A 16783-nucleotide genomic window follows, 5' to 3' on the forward strand; every position below is an offset into this window, starting at 1 on the left:
TTGGAATACTTTCTTGTGCTAATGTGTCTGTACACTAAAGATAAAACTAACTTACATGCAACTTTTCATCAAGATATGAGCTTGTTCAAAGTCAATAATTCTTTAGTATTGTTAAAAAATAGTAGTTATATTGGCATATTAATTTAACTTATAACTGGACATCTTTCCCTTGCTTTAAGTGAAATAATCTGCCAATGTAATGAGTCCTTGTTCATCAATATTAAGAAAAATAATGACAAAACTCATTTGGATTAAAAACAAAATCAAATTCTAAAGAAGCTCAGAGGGTCCAAAAGATGTGTTTGAAAAGGGTGTTGGGAGATACTGGTCATTTCTACAAGAACATTTTCAGAAGTAGAATTTTTATTGTTCTTTCCCTTTTCAGAATGTATATTTGATTATGTCATGTCTTTAAAACCTTAACATTTTATAATTCAATTTGTAAGGTCACCTACTCATGTCAATTCTGAGTTTTATTTGTAGTAATTGTATCTTTAGATCAATGCTTTTGATCAAATATTCTTGATGTTTGTCACTCCTCAACCAGCTGGAGGGTCCATCAATTTTCCTATTAACTTCTCTGTCCTCGCTGAAGAAAGACATTCCCACAGGATGATGCCGCCTCCACCATTTAAATCTGGGATGACAGCAGCTTATTAAAGCACGTCGTCACAATCACATTTAAATAGTACCTCGTTTGTAGTAAACAAACAAGGTTTGCTCCATCAGAAAGTTCGCAATGAGAAATACTTTTGCAATATTCTGAACGGATCACGACAACAATTCCTTGACCTTTGAAAGAGCTCAACGATCAAACTGAATACTGAAATAAGTGCCAACGCTACTGAAGTATAAGTGACAGGTTCATTTCATGGCTGGGGCCAGATTGTTTTAATGGAAGTGAACAGCCTGAGACCACTCAGAGGAGGGAAAAGAAATGATCAAAAAGCAGTCAAAGCGTCTTTAGGACAAAAAAACAAAACAAAAAAAACCCCTTCAAATTCTGCGTCAGCTCTGGAGATGTCAGAGACGGCGCCGTCTGACCGCCGCTGGCTCGGATGAGCTCACTGAGGCAGCAGCACACATGGATCCCCTCCACCCCGGCAAACCAATACAGCCTGACCGGACAAATTAACCACACAAAACATTCCACTTTTTACAGTTTTATTCATTAATATTACAGATTATTGCTCATCTTCTAACATGATCGCTTCAGATTTTTTGTGTTTGTTTTCGACAACTTAAAGCATGACTGAGAATTTCGCCAGTTTGTACTGTCTGAGGATTTACATTAATAAATACAGGAGACTTCTTTACACCTTCCTATACACCTCCATTTTTTTTTTATGCGTGTCAAATTTGTAGTCTGTATACACATGAACAATGCTGGTGTCTTCCCTCATCCAGTTAACCGTATATTAAAACAGTTCTCCTCCCTAAACCCGCAGGTCAGGATCCTGAGGCAGCTGTTAAAAAGGAACTACGGCCTGCGAGACAGAAATAAAAACATAAGATATGGAAAAACAGGCACACACACACATACACTCACCATTCATTAGCACACATTGACAGAATTAAAGGAGGGGAAAATAGGCCTTAAGACAACGGGTCACACAATCCTGTGTGGAGATTCGACAGCACAAGGAGACAAGGACGCACAGACACCGACTGTGACACAGAGCGGAGGAGCTTTTCTTTAAGGTGTTCATAGATTCTTATATTACACACTTGTTTTGGGCCACTTTTGACATTAATGTTTTGAATGAAAGTCAAGAGATAAATTGTAGATAAATTGGAAGAGTTAAAAAAAAAAACATTTTCAGTGTAGTGGCCCTGGTTTGGGTTTACATCTGGTTAAGCATTGAGGACTGTGTAGATGAGATGTTAATAGTGATTGCATCTTATTACACAATAAGAAAAAAAAAAAAAAAAAAACGTCCTTCAACAGTGGATGGAAAGTCATCGCAAAATCTGATCTCTAAACATGAAGATGAATGTGCTTCTGTGATTGGGATAAAAACAATCGTCAGTCAGAAAGTTGGCGAGTGATTGACACGTTTCAGTACCCTTAACCTGTTGATGTTGTGTATGGCAAGAACAAAACAAAATAAAATAAGATAAAATAAAGCACCATACTTTTTTTATGGAGTACCTGCAACAAACTGCTTCATGCTATGTAAATATTCTGTCACAGTATTCGGAATGAGGGTTTGAGCACATTTATTACAGATGATTGGAACATTTAGTTGCTTCTCTGTGCGACGCGACGATTCGGTCAAAAATGAAATATCAGATGGAAAGATAGAAAAATCTTAAATTCTATATAAATATCTAAATATACAGTATACCTTTGTAATGATTTGACAATCTGTCATGCTTCTACTACAGTATAGTCTTTCTTTTTAAAGAAAAGGGGGGAAAAAAACGAGAAAATGATTAAATACTTGTTGTGACTTCAACACTGGTGTTTTGAGCAGCTGGAGACCAAAAGAGCAGCCAATGAGGTGGTTTCACTGTGGGGTTAAGAGACAGGTGAGGAGAGCAAGACAACATCCAGTTATGTTCATAGAAATAAAACAAACAAAAAAAACCCATTAAAATACACGATATGATTGGACCCCTGAGGCCCTCACACAAGATCTGCAACCCACCCTATTTTTGTTGTTTTCTTGGAAAAAAAAGAAAGAACTGAAAATCAAAAGGTAGAAAACAAAAGAACATGAGGGAGGGGGAAAAAAACAGCAAAAAAAGGGAAAAACTGTCCCTGACTAAATCTTCATTTGCACACCTTTAAAAAAAAAAAAACAAAACAAAAAAACAATCAAAGTTTTGCTTACAGAGTCTGTGTTTCATCTTTCTAAGAGATAAAGAATCAAAATTCTGGCAGCGTGGAGGGAGGAAGGAGGAGTAACGGAAACTCGACGCATCTAAAGAGAGACGAGGGAGAAAGTGAAACGACTCTTGTTCGACGAGGAGCGAGTGATTTTTTTTTTTTAACACACATTATTACTGTGGGCGGGTGGGAATGAAACAAAGAAGGAAACAGGAAAAGTCGGGGCTTCTCCTTTGCTCCACATGTAAAGGAGGTGTTTTGACTATGCCGTCTGTCCTTCCTTCCCCCTGTCCTCCTCTTCTCCTGCTGAGTCTGTGCCATTTATGGAGAACTGATATTTCCTCATTCAACTCAATGGTTTAATACCTGGAAAACAAAAGAAAAGAAAACAATGGAAAGCTCTAATCAGAAAGAGAACAGAAGGAAGAGAATTCAGTAACCAACTAAAAACCACTAACTTTCATGTATTAAATGCAAAAAAAGCTGCAGCAAATGTGGAGTGGAAGTGGCCATTTTGGAGCAGCTTACCTATAGTAGTTTGGCTTAAAGGGCCCGTTCTTGTTCAAGCCCAGGTACTTGGCCTGCTCATCACTCAACTCTGTGAGATGCGCGTCAAACGTCGGGAGATGTAGGCTGGCCACATACTCATCTGGACAGCAGGAGAAAAAAAAAATATAGAGAGAGTAAACATCTTGGCATTTTCCAGGATCTCTGACCTGAAAAATTACAATTTACAAGAAGGAAAAAGAGGAAATCCAGGGTAACTACTGTCTTCTTTTTCTCATACGAGCCCTTTTTCATTCACTGACAGCGTGACCTACATCTGCCTCTCTTTACCAGGCTTCTCTCTCAGTCATGCATGCATGCATGATCCGTCTTTAATAGCATCAAACTGAAGACATTTTTACCCATTTTCTTGGGCAGCAGATAAACATCCTGCTTGTACCGTCCCTCGGGGGCGTTGTAGAGCTCTATCAGGGCCAGAGCCTGCAGGGAAATGAATGACATCAACACGTTTGAGCAGACTTCTCAGTTCGTCACAGACACACACACACAAAAAAAACTAAAATAGATGTAAATGTAGAAAAAAAAAAAAAGAGAGAAACAAAATGAGTTAAAACAACAGAAATGTACCTGGGTCGTGGCGGTGATGGAGAGCACAAATGGGGCACAGTGGAGCAGCTGAGGTTCAGCAGACGGCCCTGGAGAGAAAATGAAAAACAACACTCAAACAAAACAAAACCCGTTAAAAACACACTTCTGCTAACTTGGTGTTGCTCAATCTTTCACAAAGACAAAACAGAGTAAAAGCCTTTTTTTTTTTTTTTTTTTTACATATCAGGGTTTCCTCTACATAAAACTGCTTACAGTTCACTGTCGAGGCAAAATAACAGCCACCACACCTTCAGAATGAAGACGTTTATAAAACATGCTAAAACTATTAAAGCATCCGAGATGTCTACCTACATATATGTTTTGTATTTTCAATGTTGTAAGCTCAATGTTTTTTTATTGTGACACATTTCCCTCAACTTCTGAGGAATGCAGAAATAATAAGTGTTCTGTACTGTGACTCTTCCTAATGTCCCTTGAGTGACGTTGGGGAATGAAACGAATTAGTCACGTACACAGGTTGGAGTTTTGTTTAAAAAAAAAAAAAGGTCTTAGAGGAAAGCCTGCAAATCATAAAAGAAATATGAAACAAAACGAGCTTTTAGTTCCAGGTTCACTGATGTGGTTTCAACCTGCTTCAGATCAAACGGGCTCAGAGTCGTCGGCTCCGAGGAGCTGGCAGCGCGGCCGGCCCTGCTGAGCTGCTCTCATTCTGTCATGGCTCATGATTCGCTCACAAATCTTATCCAGGCAACACATGCTGCCCTGATATATATTTCACACTAACTTTATATATTTGGATGCAACCACATTGGTTTTCTGTATCTCTAACTGTTCTCTGACTAACATTAGTCGGCTCAATCTGCGATCCAGTTCACAACAGTAAGTCAGGCCGACAGGATTTGTTTGGACGTTTTTAGGCGGAGAGTAAAGCACCTCTGCCAGCAGGACTATCCTCTTGGCGTCCGGCCAGATGATGTGGTCCACCTGTGAGCGAACCCTCTCCCAGGTTAGTTCAGGGGTCCGCAGGCTGGCCTGCAGAACAAAAACAATTCAAGGCCATTTTAGCCTCTACATGTGGAAGATCATCTTTTCCCCAGCCACCATGATGAATCATATGATTAAGAACACTTAGTCCTTGTGCTCCTACTTGACTTAAAAGCCCCCAAAATTAAAACACATTTCCAAATTTCTTACAAAATCCTGCAACATAAACAGTAAGATCAGCAGGCATTGTTAAAGGCGTCTGATGTCATTACAGAGTTGCCGACTGACCACATCGATCTCGGTGTTGGAATGCCCCATGTTGCAGACAATGCAGCCGTTCTTCATGCGGTCCAGGTGCTCTCTCACCACAACGTTCTTATTACCTAACGAAGAAGAAAAGAAGAGGTGGACGAGTGATTCAATCTGAGACAAGAGCACATTAAAAAAAAAAAAAATCATATGAGGTCAGGATGAGACAACCGAGTCTGCCTCCATCACTTCTAACTTAATTACTTATCTTAGAATGTGAGAAAAGCTAATTAGGTCTGGAAATAGAATTTAATTAGAGTTGACTCAACATGTCGAAACAATACGAAGGTTTAAAGAATTTTGTTTTCGCATTAAAACTATGAGAAAACATTCTTTATGAAATATTTTAGCAGCTGCCCATTACTTAGAAAACCTACAAACACAAAGAAAGAGGGGTCAAAGTTCAAATGGTGTTTTTTTTTTTGTTGGTGTACTATATGGAAATGGACCTAAATGCATTGAATCATATGAAAAAGAACTGTGAAGGTATGTTTTTTTTTTTTTGTAAGTTTAGGTTTTTCAAGGCTGACTTGTTCTTGTGCAACTCGCTACGATTGCAGAGCCTACGCTTCAACCCTGACGGGCGGCATTTGGTAACAAACTGGTGGCCAGTAATTCTCTGCTCTAATCCAAAGGTCAGCGTCAGCTCCCTCGCCCTCGAGGTTCAGAACTTTATTAGCGACCTCTGCGGATGATTTCGCCGACTCAGTGACCCGTCTAGTCACCTTGAACAAGACGCAACAAAAACCGTGAACGTCTGCACCGTGACTGGATCAGCAGAATGTCAAGACCAGCGGTCCAGGGTGAAAGCAGCAAGCCAACCTGTGCAGGTGATGACGATGTCCACTTGTCTGATGACTTCGTTAAGTTTCACCAGTCTGAAGCCATCCATGCTAAAAAAAAAAAAGAAGAAAATCACTAATGATTAATTGATAATAAATCACTAACGACTTAATAACCACAATTAGTCTATCAATTGAAACGACTCATTTAGGAATGGATTAATCGGTCATTCAATTATGGCCATGAAAGAATATATTCAGAGGAGAATCTAACAAAATTGTACCAGAAATATACAAGTTTTGCATTTAAGATAAAAAACCTTCTATGTCTGTGAATATAGTCAACCCAGAATTCAAAGGCACAGTTTTAGCTCCGTCTGCTTCAAATACTGTAAGACAATTAAGCTCCTCAGAAAGTGCCAATTTTTAAATGCGATTACTTGATTAATCGCTAGAATAATCGATTACTAAAATAATCGTTAGCTGCAGTAATAGTAAAAAGTGACTTTCCTGCAATATAAATGAGCCAAAATAAAGAAAAACTCAAGCTCACCAGGCCTGCAAGGCACAGATGGGGTCGATTTCTGTGACGTAGACGATGGAGCCCATGGCTTTCAGGGCAGCGCAGCAACCTTTCCCAACCTGAGGGAGGAGAAAATAGAAGGACTGGTCATTTTCAGTTCATGGAGGTGCATTCAGTGTGTTACAAAGAAACGCGGGCAGAAATGCACACAGCATTTCCAGATAGCAGACCAGAGCTGGAGCTGTGATCATTGCAGTCGCGGTCTACTGTGATGTAATAATAACACAGACACTGACACCTCAGATGATGATGCACTGATTTTTAACGAGAATTGGCTGGGCATGTTTGATTACTGTGGATTTTCTCTCAGGCTAAGAATTTTTTATAGAGTTGAAGTTTCTGTAGCTTCCAGTTTTGGACAGACTGGAGTTGCTTGGTTGTTCTCAATTTCCTTTCAATCAAAACCAACAGTTTGAGTCAGATGGTTAAAAATTGGACACAATTGGGCGTTCCAACATGTCTATAAACCAAAACACGCATCAAATGTGTCTCAGGTATGTATCAATCAGACTAATTTTGTTTGAACCGCCTTCCCAGAGCTCTGACTGCCACCTGTTGAACATTTCAGCACCATTCTTAAAGGTGAGGTTTGCTGGCAATTTAAATGAACTTTTTCTTAAAAAGTACTCAAACATCCTGCTGTTATTGGTGATTCTAGAGTGATTTTTCTCAATTTTAGCAGAACATCAGCAGGAACATGTGACTTAAACAAAACCATTGACTTTACCTCTCCGTATCCACACACCACCACCTGTTTGCCTCCAAACATCACATCGGTGGTCCTCTTCAAGCTGGAGACACAGATGCGTGTTTCAGTGCTGCTGCTTCTCTACCATTGGAAGCAATTTGTAAGGAAAGAAAACATGTTTTATACCCATCCAAGATGGATTCTCTGCAGCAATAAAGGTTGTCGAACTTTTGCTTGGTAACAGAGTCATTGACGTTCATGGCTGGAACACACAGCTTCCCCGCCTTGGATAGTTGGTACAACCTGCGTGCGCACACCCACACCCACACCCACACACACACACACACAAACACACACACACACACATTTCTTATTAGATCTATTTGATGCCACAACTAAAATCAGAATCCAAACATAAAGCGTTTCAAATGTATTTTCTATTTTAAATCGTTTGCATCAAACTGTGAGCGCAGATAAAAATTGTGCCACTTTCCACCACTAGATGGCAATGCTGCCAAACTAGACAATGGATGCAAACAGGGTCTTATTCTGTTACTGTGCAGGTTTTTACAAATTTGAATCTTTAAAGATACAAAGAATCAGTTTAATCATCTTTCAACTAAAACGTATCTGTAATATTTAACATAAAGAAAAAAAAATTCATGCCAAACGAAGAGGACATATGGACGCTGCTTATCCTACCTGTGGACTCCAGTAACACTCTCCTCTACGATGCCCTTGATCTTCTTGAACATGTTGGGGTACTTTTTATAAATCCAGTGCGTCAGGTCTCCACCGTCATCCAGGATCTGGGGAGAAAAATGGGATTTAAAATAAAGAGGTTAGGAAGCAGTCTTATATGATTAGGTCTGCAACTAATGATTATTTTAGCAATCACTATTCTAATGACAATCTGGATAAAATTGAAAAAAATTGGCAAATTCAGCTGATTTTTCATTCGACTACTTAAGCCATTTTATACAGTAACATAAATACATTATAGATGAATAAACAGATAATTAAGTAACTTTTTAATTACAAAAATATACATTTCATTGTGTTACACATGCGTTGAAAACTACGTTAAAAAAAAGGGGAAAAACGACGGTTGCTACCATGTTGGGTTGCCAGCCTTCCACGTTGACGCAGCGGTCGATGCACCACCAGAAGTCATCCTCTGACTCACCCTTCCAGGCGAACACGCTGAAACCTGCAGAGTGGAAGGAAGCGAAGAGCGCAGAGTTGACAAAAACGTAACAAGAACGAGACGATAGAAAGATTCTGGACTGAAGGCTTTCAAACTGTTCTCACCTCCTTCTGCCAGAGCTGCAGCCACTTCATTCTGGGTGGAGTAGATGTTGCAGGCTGCCCACCTGCACTGAGCGCCCAGAGCTGACAGAGTCTCCATCAGCACCTGGGAAAAACAATAAACAAAGCTGCGTAGTTTGACTTTTTTTCCCAGACTAAAGATGTCGACACGTTGCGTTTTTGTCGTGTCACTCACAGCGGTCTGTGCGGTGATGTGCGTGCAGCCCACCACCTTGGCACCAGCGAGGGGTTTCTCCCCCTGAGCACGCTTCCTCAGCGCCATCAGTGCCGGCATCTCTGGCAGAGAGGGAAACACACACAAAGCGGAAGCTGGAATTAGCTGGAAGGTGAAAGGAATTCCCATCTTTAATCTCATTAGCTGAGCTCTGATCCATCCAGTCGTCCAGATGAAGGAGTTGCAGATGCTGAAAGATGCTATCCGCGTGTTTAGCCCTGCACCGATGTGATCGAACTCCTTCCGAGTGTGTTGGTTCTACCTTGCTCTGCGATCTCGATCTCTCTGCGCCCGAAGTCGGCCTGCTTGATGTTTTTGATGCAGAAGTCTCCGTTGCCTTTGGAGTTCTTCTGCTGTTTGTCCCGGGGTGAGGTCTCATCGTCGGAGCTGTCGGTGTACGACGCCGCTGCAAGCCACCGCAGGTGAAAACGTCAGTGAAGGGAAAGGACACACAGTGTTTATTTTCAGCAATGCTAAACCTGGTTTTGGAGAAAGGTTTCGCAGCACTGGCCTTTTTTCTTAATACCCTGTAATTCAAACTTGACCAGGCCAAGCTTTCTGGATGACCCAGTAAAAGTGACGATAAATCTGTCTCGCTTAGTTACCGAGCAACATCAGAGAGACGACGCGTCCGCCAGACTTCATGCTGCGGCTGCTTTTTCAGAGTTAAACTTTCACTCTGTGCTGTTTGTGCAGGATCATAATTATACCAATTGCTACTCTGTTGGCTTTTATCTTTTAAAGTATAGAGATATTTGCTCTGATTAGAGACAAAATGACAAAACAATCACCTTTTACCCATTAGATCTACAGAAAATAATAACCTAATTAATCTCATTTATTGCCAATAATGTTGCAACTTTTTGAAAAAGACAATTTATCATTTTAGATATAGGAAATGTGTTGTCATTTTTAAAGAACCACCATTTTATTTATATTTTCCCCAATTTAAAATCAAGATAAGTATAAAAATTAACAAAAAAAGAGGATGAATACACAGATTCTTATCTTTGCAAACCTTTTTAATCTGTGCTTTGTCATCCTACCACTGCAAATAAAATTCCAATTCAACACTCAAAGGTTTTGTCGCTAACATGACAAACTGTCTCACTAAAAGCGCAGAGCGGCAAAAATTGTTTTTAAAGCGCCTGTGATCCTGGGGAGTCCATGACTTCCCCTCCTCTAAGTGTGACTCAGCGTCCAAATGTCCATTTGGCAAAGCAGAGGACCACGGTGCAGATTAATTCATTACATTAATGGCTTCATTGGAGGCTCTGACTCCTGACACACAGCGGGGTATTAAAAAGCACAAGTCCGAGCACATTACGCAGGAAAGCATTTAATTGTTTACAAAAACGAGGATGAGGGGAGAGGTCAAAAGGTTAAGAGCTGTGAGCATCAACAATGCGAACAGGGTTCTGATGTTAGCCATTCCTCAGACTTTGTGACCTCTCCGCTCTGTCGTCGTTCCAGGAAATCGGATAAATGAGTGTTTGTGTAAAGTGTGCCATCTGATTCTAAGTACCAATAAGAATAACAGTTTTCCCAGAAAGGACAGAGTAATTGCTCACAAAGCTGCTGATCCCATAAGTTATAGATTACAGAAAGTAGGTTGAATAGTTAATATTTTAACAGTTGTTTGTGCATCAATTTTCTAAGTCACCTCCTCTTTCACTAATTAACATTTCAACAACTAATCAATCTACAGCTCAATTCTGTAGCCTCTTCCGGCTATAGCATAAGATACAGGATTTTATTATTTATTTTTTGGGAGACCACCGGCAGCTAATCCGCTAACACAGAGCCCACGGTTTCGTGAGAACCACAGGGTTAGACTGTGAGAGCGAGGACAGAGATGGTTGATGAGGAGACGGGGGGAGGGTTAGTCAAATATTCATCCAGGCGGAATCAGAAGGAAAAGTGTTGGAAAGTCAGGAATGTCTGATAAGCGGCGAGTTGCGGTGACTGAGTAACAGCCAGACTGTTTGTTTACCTGAGCTGTAGCTGTCAGTGGAGGACTGGGAGATGGAGCGGGACAGAGAGCGCCGGCCGATCTTAGACGGGCGCTTGCTGAACTCCTGCTTCTGGTCTGCAAACTGGATCTGAGGAGAAGACAAAGAGCAGGGATTCAGAACTGAAATGACACTTGGGACACATGTAAAGCTCAAGTGCTGTCATACGTTGGAGATTAAAAACATCAAAATCTTGAAAGTAGAGAACATCTTCGGTGGAACTATGTGGAATGAGTGCATGGTTACTCATTAGCAAACATGCAAAGGTTTAGAGTTCACAACACAACAGATCGCTCTAGTGGAATCTTTTGACTACAGGTGTTGTTTGTGAGCATAAACTTAGGTAAAAAAAGGCATAGTTTCACTATGGTTTCTAGTTTTGTTTTTTTTTTAATAAACCGGATTGCTTCTAAGGGCGGAGTTTGGGAACTTCTAATCTATGCCTTAGAATAATTTTCATTCAAAAGTTTTGTCTTGGTTGGCCACTGGTTTACGGAGGGGTTTTTTTTTCCCGCTCATGCATGTTTGGTAGAATACCATTTTCATTCAACTACTGTGAGCTACAAGCTTGAGCAAATTTGTGAAGGAAAAGTTATAAAACTCTAGAGACTTTTTTTAAATCAATAAATGTCAGCTTTTAAAATAAAAAGTTACAAAATCAAAACAATAAAAGTCAACCAAAGATGACAGAACAGCAGCAACGTCGGTGCGTGTACAGAGAGCCGAGTTTTGAGTTTTCTCTCTCTTTGAAAGATAAAGCAAACAATAACTTTATTATCAAATCAAACAAGGCCACACAAGGTAGCACAGTCATACTACCTCTTTGAAATGAGGCCATGCTCTGCAGCCAGATCACTAAGCCGAGCATGATCCTATCACTTTCTTTCCACTCTTACATCAGAGCTGATAGCCAGACGCATCATAACTGATAGTTGTTCAGAGAACAAATGGCTAACCTATTAGGCAATAAATCCTGCAAGAAGGACTAAACATCCGAGTGGAGGAGAATTAAATGCAAGAGACTGAAAAAATAAAACCATTGCTGAATGCCAAACAGAATGTAGAGCATTGTTATGATCTTATGTTATTATTTTTACAAAAGGCAGAGGTTTTTGCCAATTCTACAAATGACGAAAGTTGAAAGAAGCTTTGGAGAGTTGATGAATAGCCGCAGCGTGCGTCACACTTCCTCCCCTCGTTCTCCGTCAGTTCATCTTTGAAAAAAGGCCGTCCTTGAAAACAGGTTTATGAAACACGACGGAATTAAATAACTGCAGCTACTCGATTGCTTTTGAGTCCTGTCGCTACAATGCAGACCACAGAACAGACACATCTATTGCGCAACGTTACGGTTTGCAGAAAACAGGCCCGTGCGCACAGGCATTTAGATGCATGCACGGAAAACAAAACTTGATCCCGAAATTGTCCGAACCCAATTTGAGCCATTTAACAATCCCTCCCACCCCCACTGCTACCCCCAAAGAGCCAGCTGAATGTCGGCGAATGCTCACCATTAGCTGATGAGGGTTTCAGCCGCTCTGACCGACCGACACTCTTCTCATCCAGATGCCAACATAACAGCATCAGGTTCCAACAAGACTCTGTTGTCCGGACTAATATGGCCATTATTCTCTCCTTACCCTTTTCACACAGGGCTCAGTGCTCTCCTCCTCCTCCTCCTCTTCTTCAGACCGGTCACATGTGTGGGTGTGAAAGAGTAAAAGCATACTGTGCTTCTGATTCATACCAACTTCAAATCTTTAAAGGTCATCTTTTTTTCTTTTTTTTTTTATAAAGAAGGTCAAATCTTTTGGCCATTTTTTTTTCCTCTCCTTTCCCACACTTTTCTACCAGGTGATTTTTTTAAAGACTGGAATCCCTTAGAAACTTGATAATATCCAAAGTTTTACAAATTCAACATTGTCAGAAAATCAAGATATCCTTAAAATTGTGTTTTAGCTGATGTTGACTTTGTCTCCGGATCAGAGAGAAGAAGAATCACAGCACTAAGATTAGAAGAAACTTTATTGATGCTATACATCATGTCTATCGAAGCAGTTTGGTTTCCTTGGCCCCCTAAACGGGCCACACCGCGGGTTTTGATAACTTCAGGTTTATTAGGTGGATGTTGTCTGGCAAGACCTCCAAATTGCACTAACAGAATGAAGGTCGTTTTATGAGCTCGTAGGGAGTGTATCAAGTGCTCGCATGCTTTTTTTTGGTACTTTTTTTGGGACAAGATTACCACAGATTAGATTACGATTTAGTACTGCCAGAAAAGCACAGTGGCTTTTCTGGGACTGACTAACCTCTCCCCAGTTCCACTGTGTGGATGCTTGGCATCTGTGCTGATATAAATCCAGAGAGAACTACATTAAGGCAGAGATATAAAAAAAATCAAAAATAAAATTCACAAGATACCTGTGTGTTTTATGCGTGCATTTATGACTAATGGTGAAAATAATGCACCTGTTTGGTGGGAATTCAAGTGATTTTCATTTCGATTTTTCCCCCTACCCGTTTGTCCTTACTTTCCAATATGGACGCTGTCTATTTATGAGGCTGTTGGCATGGAAACCGCGCATGTTAATGCAATATCAGGACCCACGGGACACACCGGTGTGTCCAGGACAACGGACACAAGGCTTGCTGTGAGGTCTGGGTAACGTTATGGTTCAGGGAGAATGATTAGGCCTCCTGCTACTTTTATCTAGCAGTTTGTGGTAAAAATGGTGGGCAGAAATTGTGAAACCAGCAACAAATACTATATAAGGTTCTGATATGCAAGTTTCTGAGGATCTTTGGGTTTGATTTTCTTTAAATCAAGGGACCTCTATAACCTCTTTAATAGCAATTGGGTCAGTTCATTCCAGGAAAGCTGTGCTTTCAAGATATTTTTATTCGTGCTGCAGGAGAAATTTAAAAATAACTCGCTGTTGTGTCTTGAGCTGAGACAAAAGGTTGACATCCACGCGCGACCGCAATAAATCTATATCCTTTTAGCTCTAAATGGATGCCTTGAAGCACCCGTAGAAAAGAATGGTCAATTAGTCACTTAAACATCCAGATGCTTCATGTCCCATCTGTTTACTTAACGCCATGACATTATGTAAGGATGCTGTAATGGCCACTAGAAAATCCCTGATTGGATGGAAACGCTTCAGGACAAAATCCAGCAGAGCTGGTTGGATACATTCAGACCAGCTGAGCAGCAAAAAGACCCGCAGCAGCAAGCAAGCATCCCATCTTGGCAGTGTAAAAAACCCCCCGGAAAAAAAAAAAAAAAAAAAAAAAAAAAAAGAAATCCCCAGTGGGGGAAAAAGGAAAATGAAAACAGACACAGATGCAGCTGCGATGCGATATGATGCTGCAAGGTGTTTCCCGTGACCCAGTACTGGCAGAGGCAGGGCGAATTAAATCAGGAAACTGCTCTTCAAAAAAACAAAAAAAAACAAAAAAAAACCGTTTGACTTGGTTTCTCTCTGTGGTGTCGGTGTCTACCTCCAGAGACTCAGAATATTTTTTTTTCCTTTCTTAAAAATAGACAAAATCGAGAAGATCTAAAAGGAAACAAAAACAAGAGGGGCAGCAGCCAATGTTGGATCACTGAGTTTTGAAATTGATTTTCAAAACTCATAAAGTCAAAAGGTTTCCGATGAGAACATTTTTTAAAAATTTGTTTCCCACTAAATGAGATTTTGTTTTGAGTCTCCCGTACAATATAAAAACAGCAGAGTCTGAAGAGTGGTTTTAATTACACACAGACTCATATTCAGCTATTGATAGTGCATCTCAAAGAGGACTGGACAAGGAAGGAAAAAAATGTAATCAGATCCTCAACAGTTCAGGTTAAAACCTGGCGTTAAACACAGGAGGAGTTCTGCAAACAATGGACATCATTCACACACACGTTAATAAAAACAAGTTAATAAAGCTTCATTAATTTTCTGTAATTTCATAGCAATTGTAGAGAAAACCCTGACAATTAACACCTTTCTATATTAGCTTAATGCGCTGCTTAACATCAAAAGACAGACCACAAATTTTTTTTGACATTAAAAAGAACCAAGTTGGAAAATATAACTGATTCCTGGTTTGATCATGAATTTTTTTTTTTTTTACTTTCCGAAAGTATATTTAATTTCTACAGGATATCGCAAGCAGGAAGAGGAAGGTCTGCTTGTCAAATGATCCACAGTCATCTGCATGAGACTGTATGTTCAGCTGCAACAACTGGAGACAAGCTGGCCTTTAGAATAGAAAGAAATGAAAAACAAGTGCAAATGTATTCACAGCTGTGTTTCCTGCTGGCTTTCTGTGCAACTATCTTCCATCTAGCTTTGTTTTCTTCTTCTACAATCAAAATTAGGATTGTGGGTTTTAAAATGGCACATTTTGAAACCACAAGCACAATGATTCAGTCTTAATAAGATGCACAGTAAAAGAGCAAAGTATGACTGCATGTCTATGCTCAGTCACGTGAGTTGGAAAGGCCTAAGCACAGCTGTTATTCAATTTTACAGTGTTCAAAGCAAACAACTAAATATATGAAGCAGGGAAGGACATTTTGTAAATTAAAACCCTTTACAATTACCCCCAGCATTCCCCAATCTTCTGAAAATAATAAAAATAATTAAAAAATGTAATGCATTTCATTGTCTCAAAAATAAACAATAATCTATATGTATTCCATTATTGCTGAAATTATAAACATTGTGAGAACATTGAGTTGTCTCACGATAATGAAAAACTTATTATACTATAATTCACCAAAGTTGGCTGTGGTATTAAACCATATTGGTGTTAATGGCAACATCTTTTCGGTTCGCCAAGATGATCACCAGTGCCGCTTCCCTTGATTAGCTGGTCATAAAACATTGAGCATGAAGTTTGCCTACATCCCCCAGAAGGCTGAGCGGATCAGTGAAATTATCGTTCAGACGTATTACCGATTGATATTGATCACGATCAAGTGTCTATCAAAATCACATTAGTAGTTCTTTATTAAAGGGCAACAACAGCAATAATGACAAATGAGTAACCACTCCATCTGCTTTAAAGACTCTTCTTTTTTTTATAGACAAGCACAACTCACCTCCTCGTATAAGCAAAGAGCCATCACATAAAGGACAACCTGAATGTTTGTGCCACAGATACAAGGCCCCCCAACAGGCAGTAAAACTGAGTCCAGTTGAGAAGACAAGCTCATGCATTTTAAAGCATTCCTGTGCATGAGTAAAGCCCCACAAACATGAAAAGAAAGTGGCCAAAGGAGAGTGAGAGGGGACAATTGTAATTTTCCACCTCTGTTTAAAATCTTTAGTCACTTACACGACATGGACGCATCACAGCCACAATGAAAAAAAAAGGCACACTGTGTTTAATCTAGTTTCCTAACGCACAGAATCAGTGGACAAACAAGCCGAGAGAACTGCGACTGTAAGAGTACATGTTGTACGGGGTCACACGTCTCTGTCGATAATTGCTTGCTTGTTTTAGTCCTAGTTGACAAGAGCAACATCAAGTGCTTGCACCACATCATTTGTTGGAAAAAAACTCCCCAAAAAAACTACACAGTCAGTCTAAAGAGATCCAGAGCCAGCTGGGCCACCAGAGAGCTGAAATCAGAAGATGCTGGATGACAAAACACAGGTGCTACATATGGTTGAACGAGGAAATCAATTCATAAGGACAAAGCAACAGCTGACCACTGACAAAAGCTCAGTTTCAGAGCAGTGCAATTACATGAGATTAGCAAACAAAGTTAAAAGTAACCAGACAGGATGAGTAGAAGGATGAGTGCTCCAGAATCAAAATGCCAATGGACTCTTTAATAGCTCTGTCTGTTTGGATGGCGTTAGCCAGAAAGCCTGGAAATGGAGCGATAGCTGTTAAAAGCCTAACGCCACAGACAAAAAACAAAGTATCCTGAA

The 16783-nt window shown here is 40.1% G+C and overlaps 1 protein-coding gene across 1 annotated transcript; it reads right to left on the reverse strand.

Annotated features, from left to right (window-relative positions):
- Positions 1-3357: 3357 nt before the first annotated feature.
- Positions 3358-10940, reverse strand: LOC129375615 (putative adenosylhomocysteinase 3). Its single transcript, XM_055054832.1, is given in 16 exon segments — positions 3358-3482; positions 3742-3820; positions 3968-3999; positions 4002-4035; positions 4883-4981; positions 5222-5316; positions 6065-6135; positions 6578-6666; positions 7335-7398; positions 7482-7598; positions 7998-8104; positions 8411-8505; positions 8607-8709; positions 8800-8900; positions 9101-9244; positions 10832-10940. Coding segments are annotated over 14 exon segments (1209 nt in total). The 5' UTR covers positions 8899-8900; positions 9101-9244; positions 10832-10940.
- Positions 10941-16783: the final 5843 nt, after the last annotated feature.

Source organism: Poeciliopsis prolifica, unplaced genomic scaffold, assembly GCF_027474105.1.
Source record: "Poeciliopsis prolifica strain line A6 unplaced genomic scaffold, Auburn_PproV2 SCAFFOLD040, whole genome shotgun sequence".
Taxonomy (NCBI): domain Eukaryota; kingdom Metazoa; phylum Chordata; class Actinopteri; order Cyprinodontiformes; family Poeciliidae; genus Poeciliopsis; species Poeciliopsis prolifica.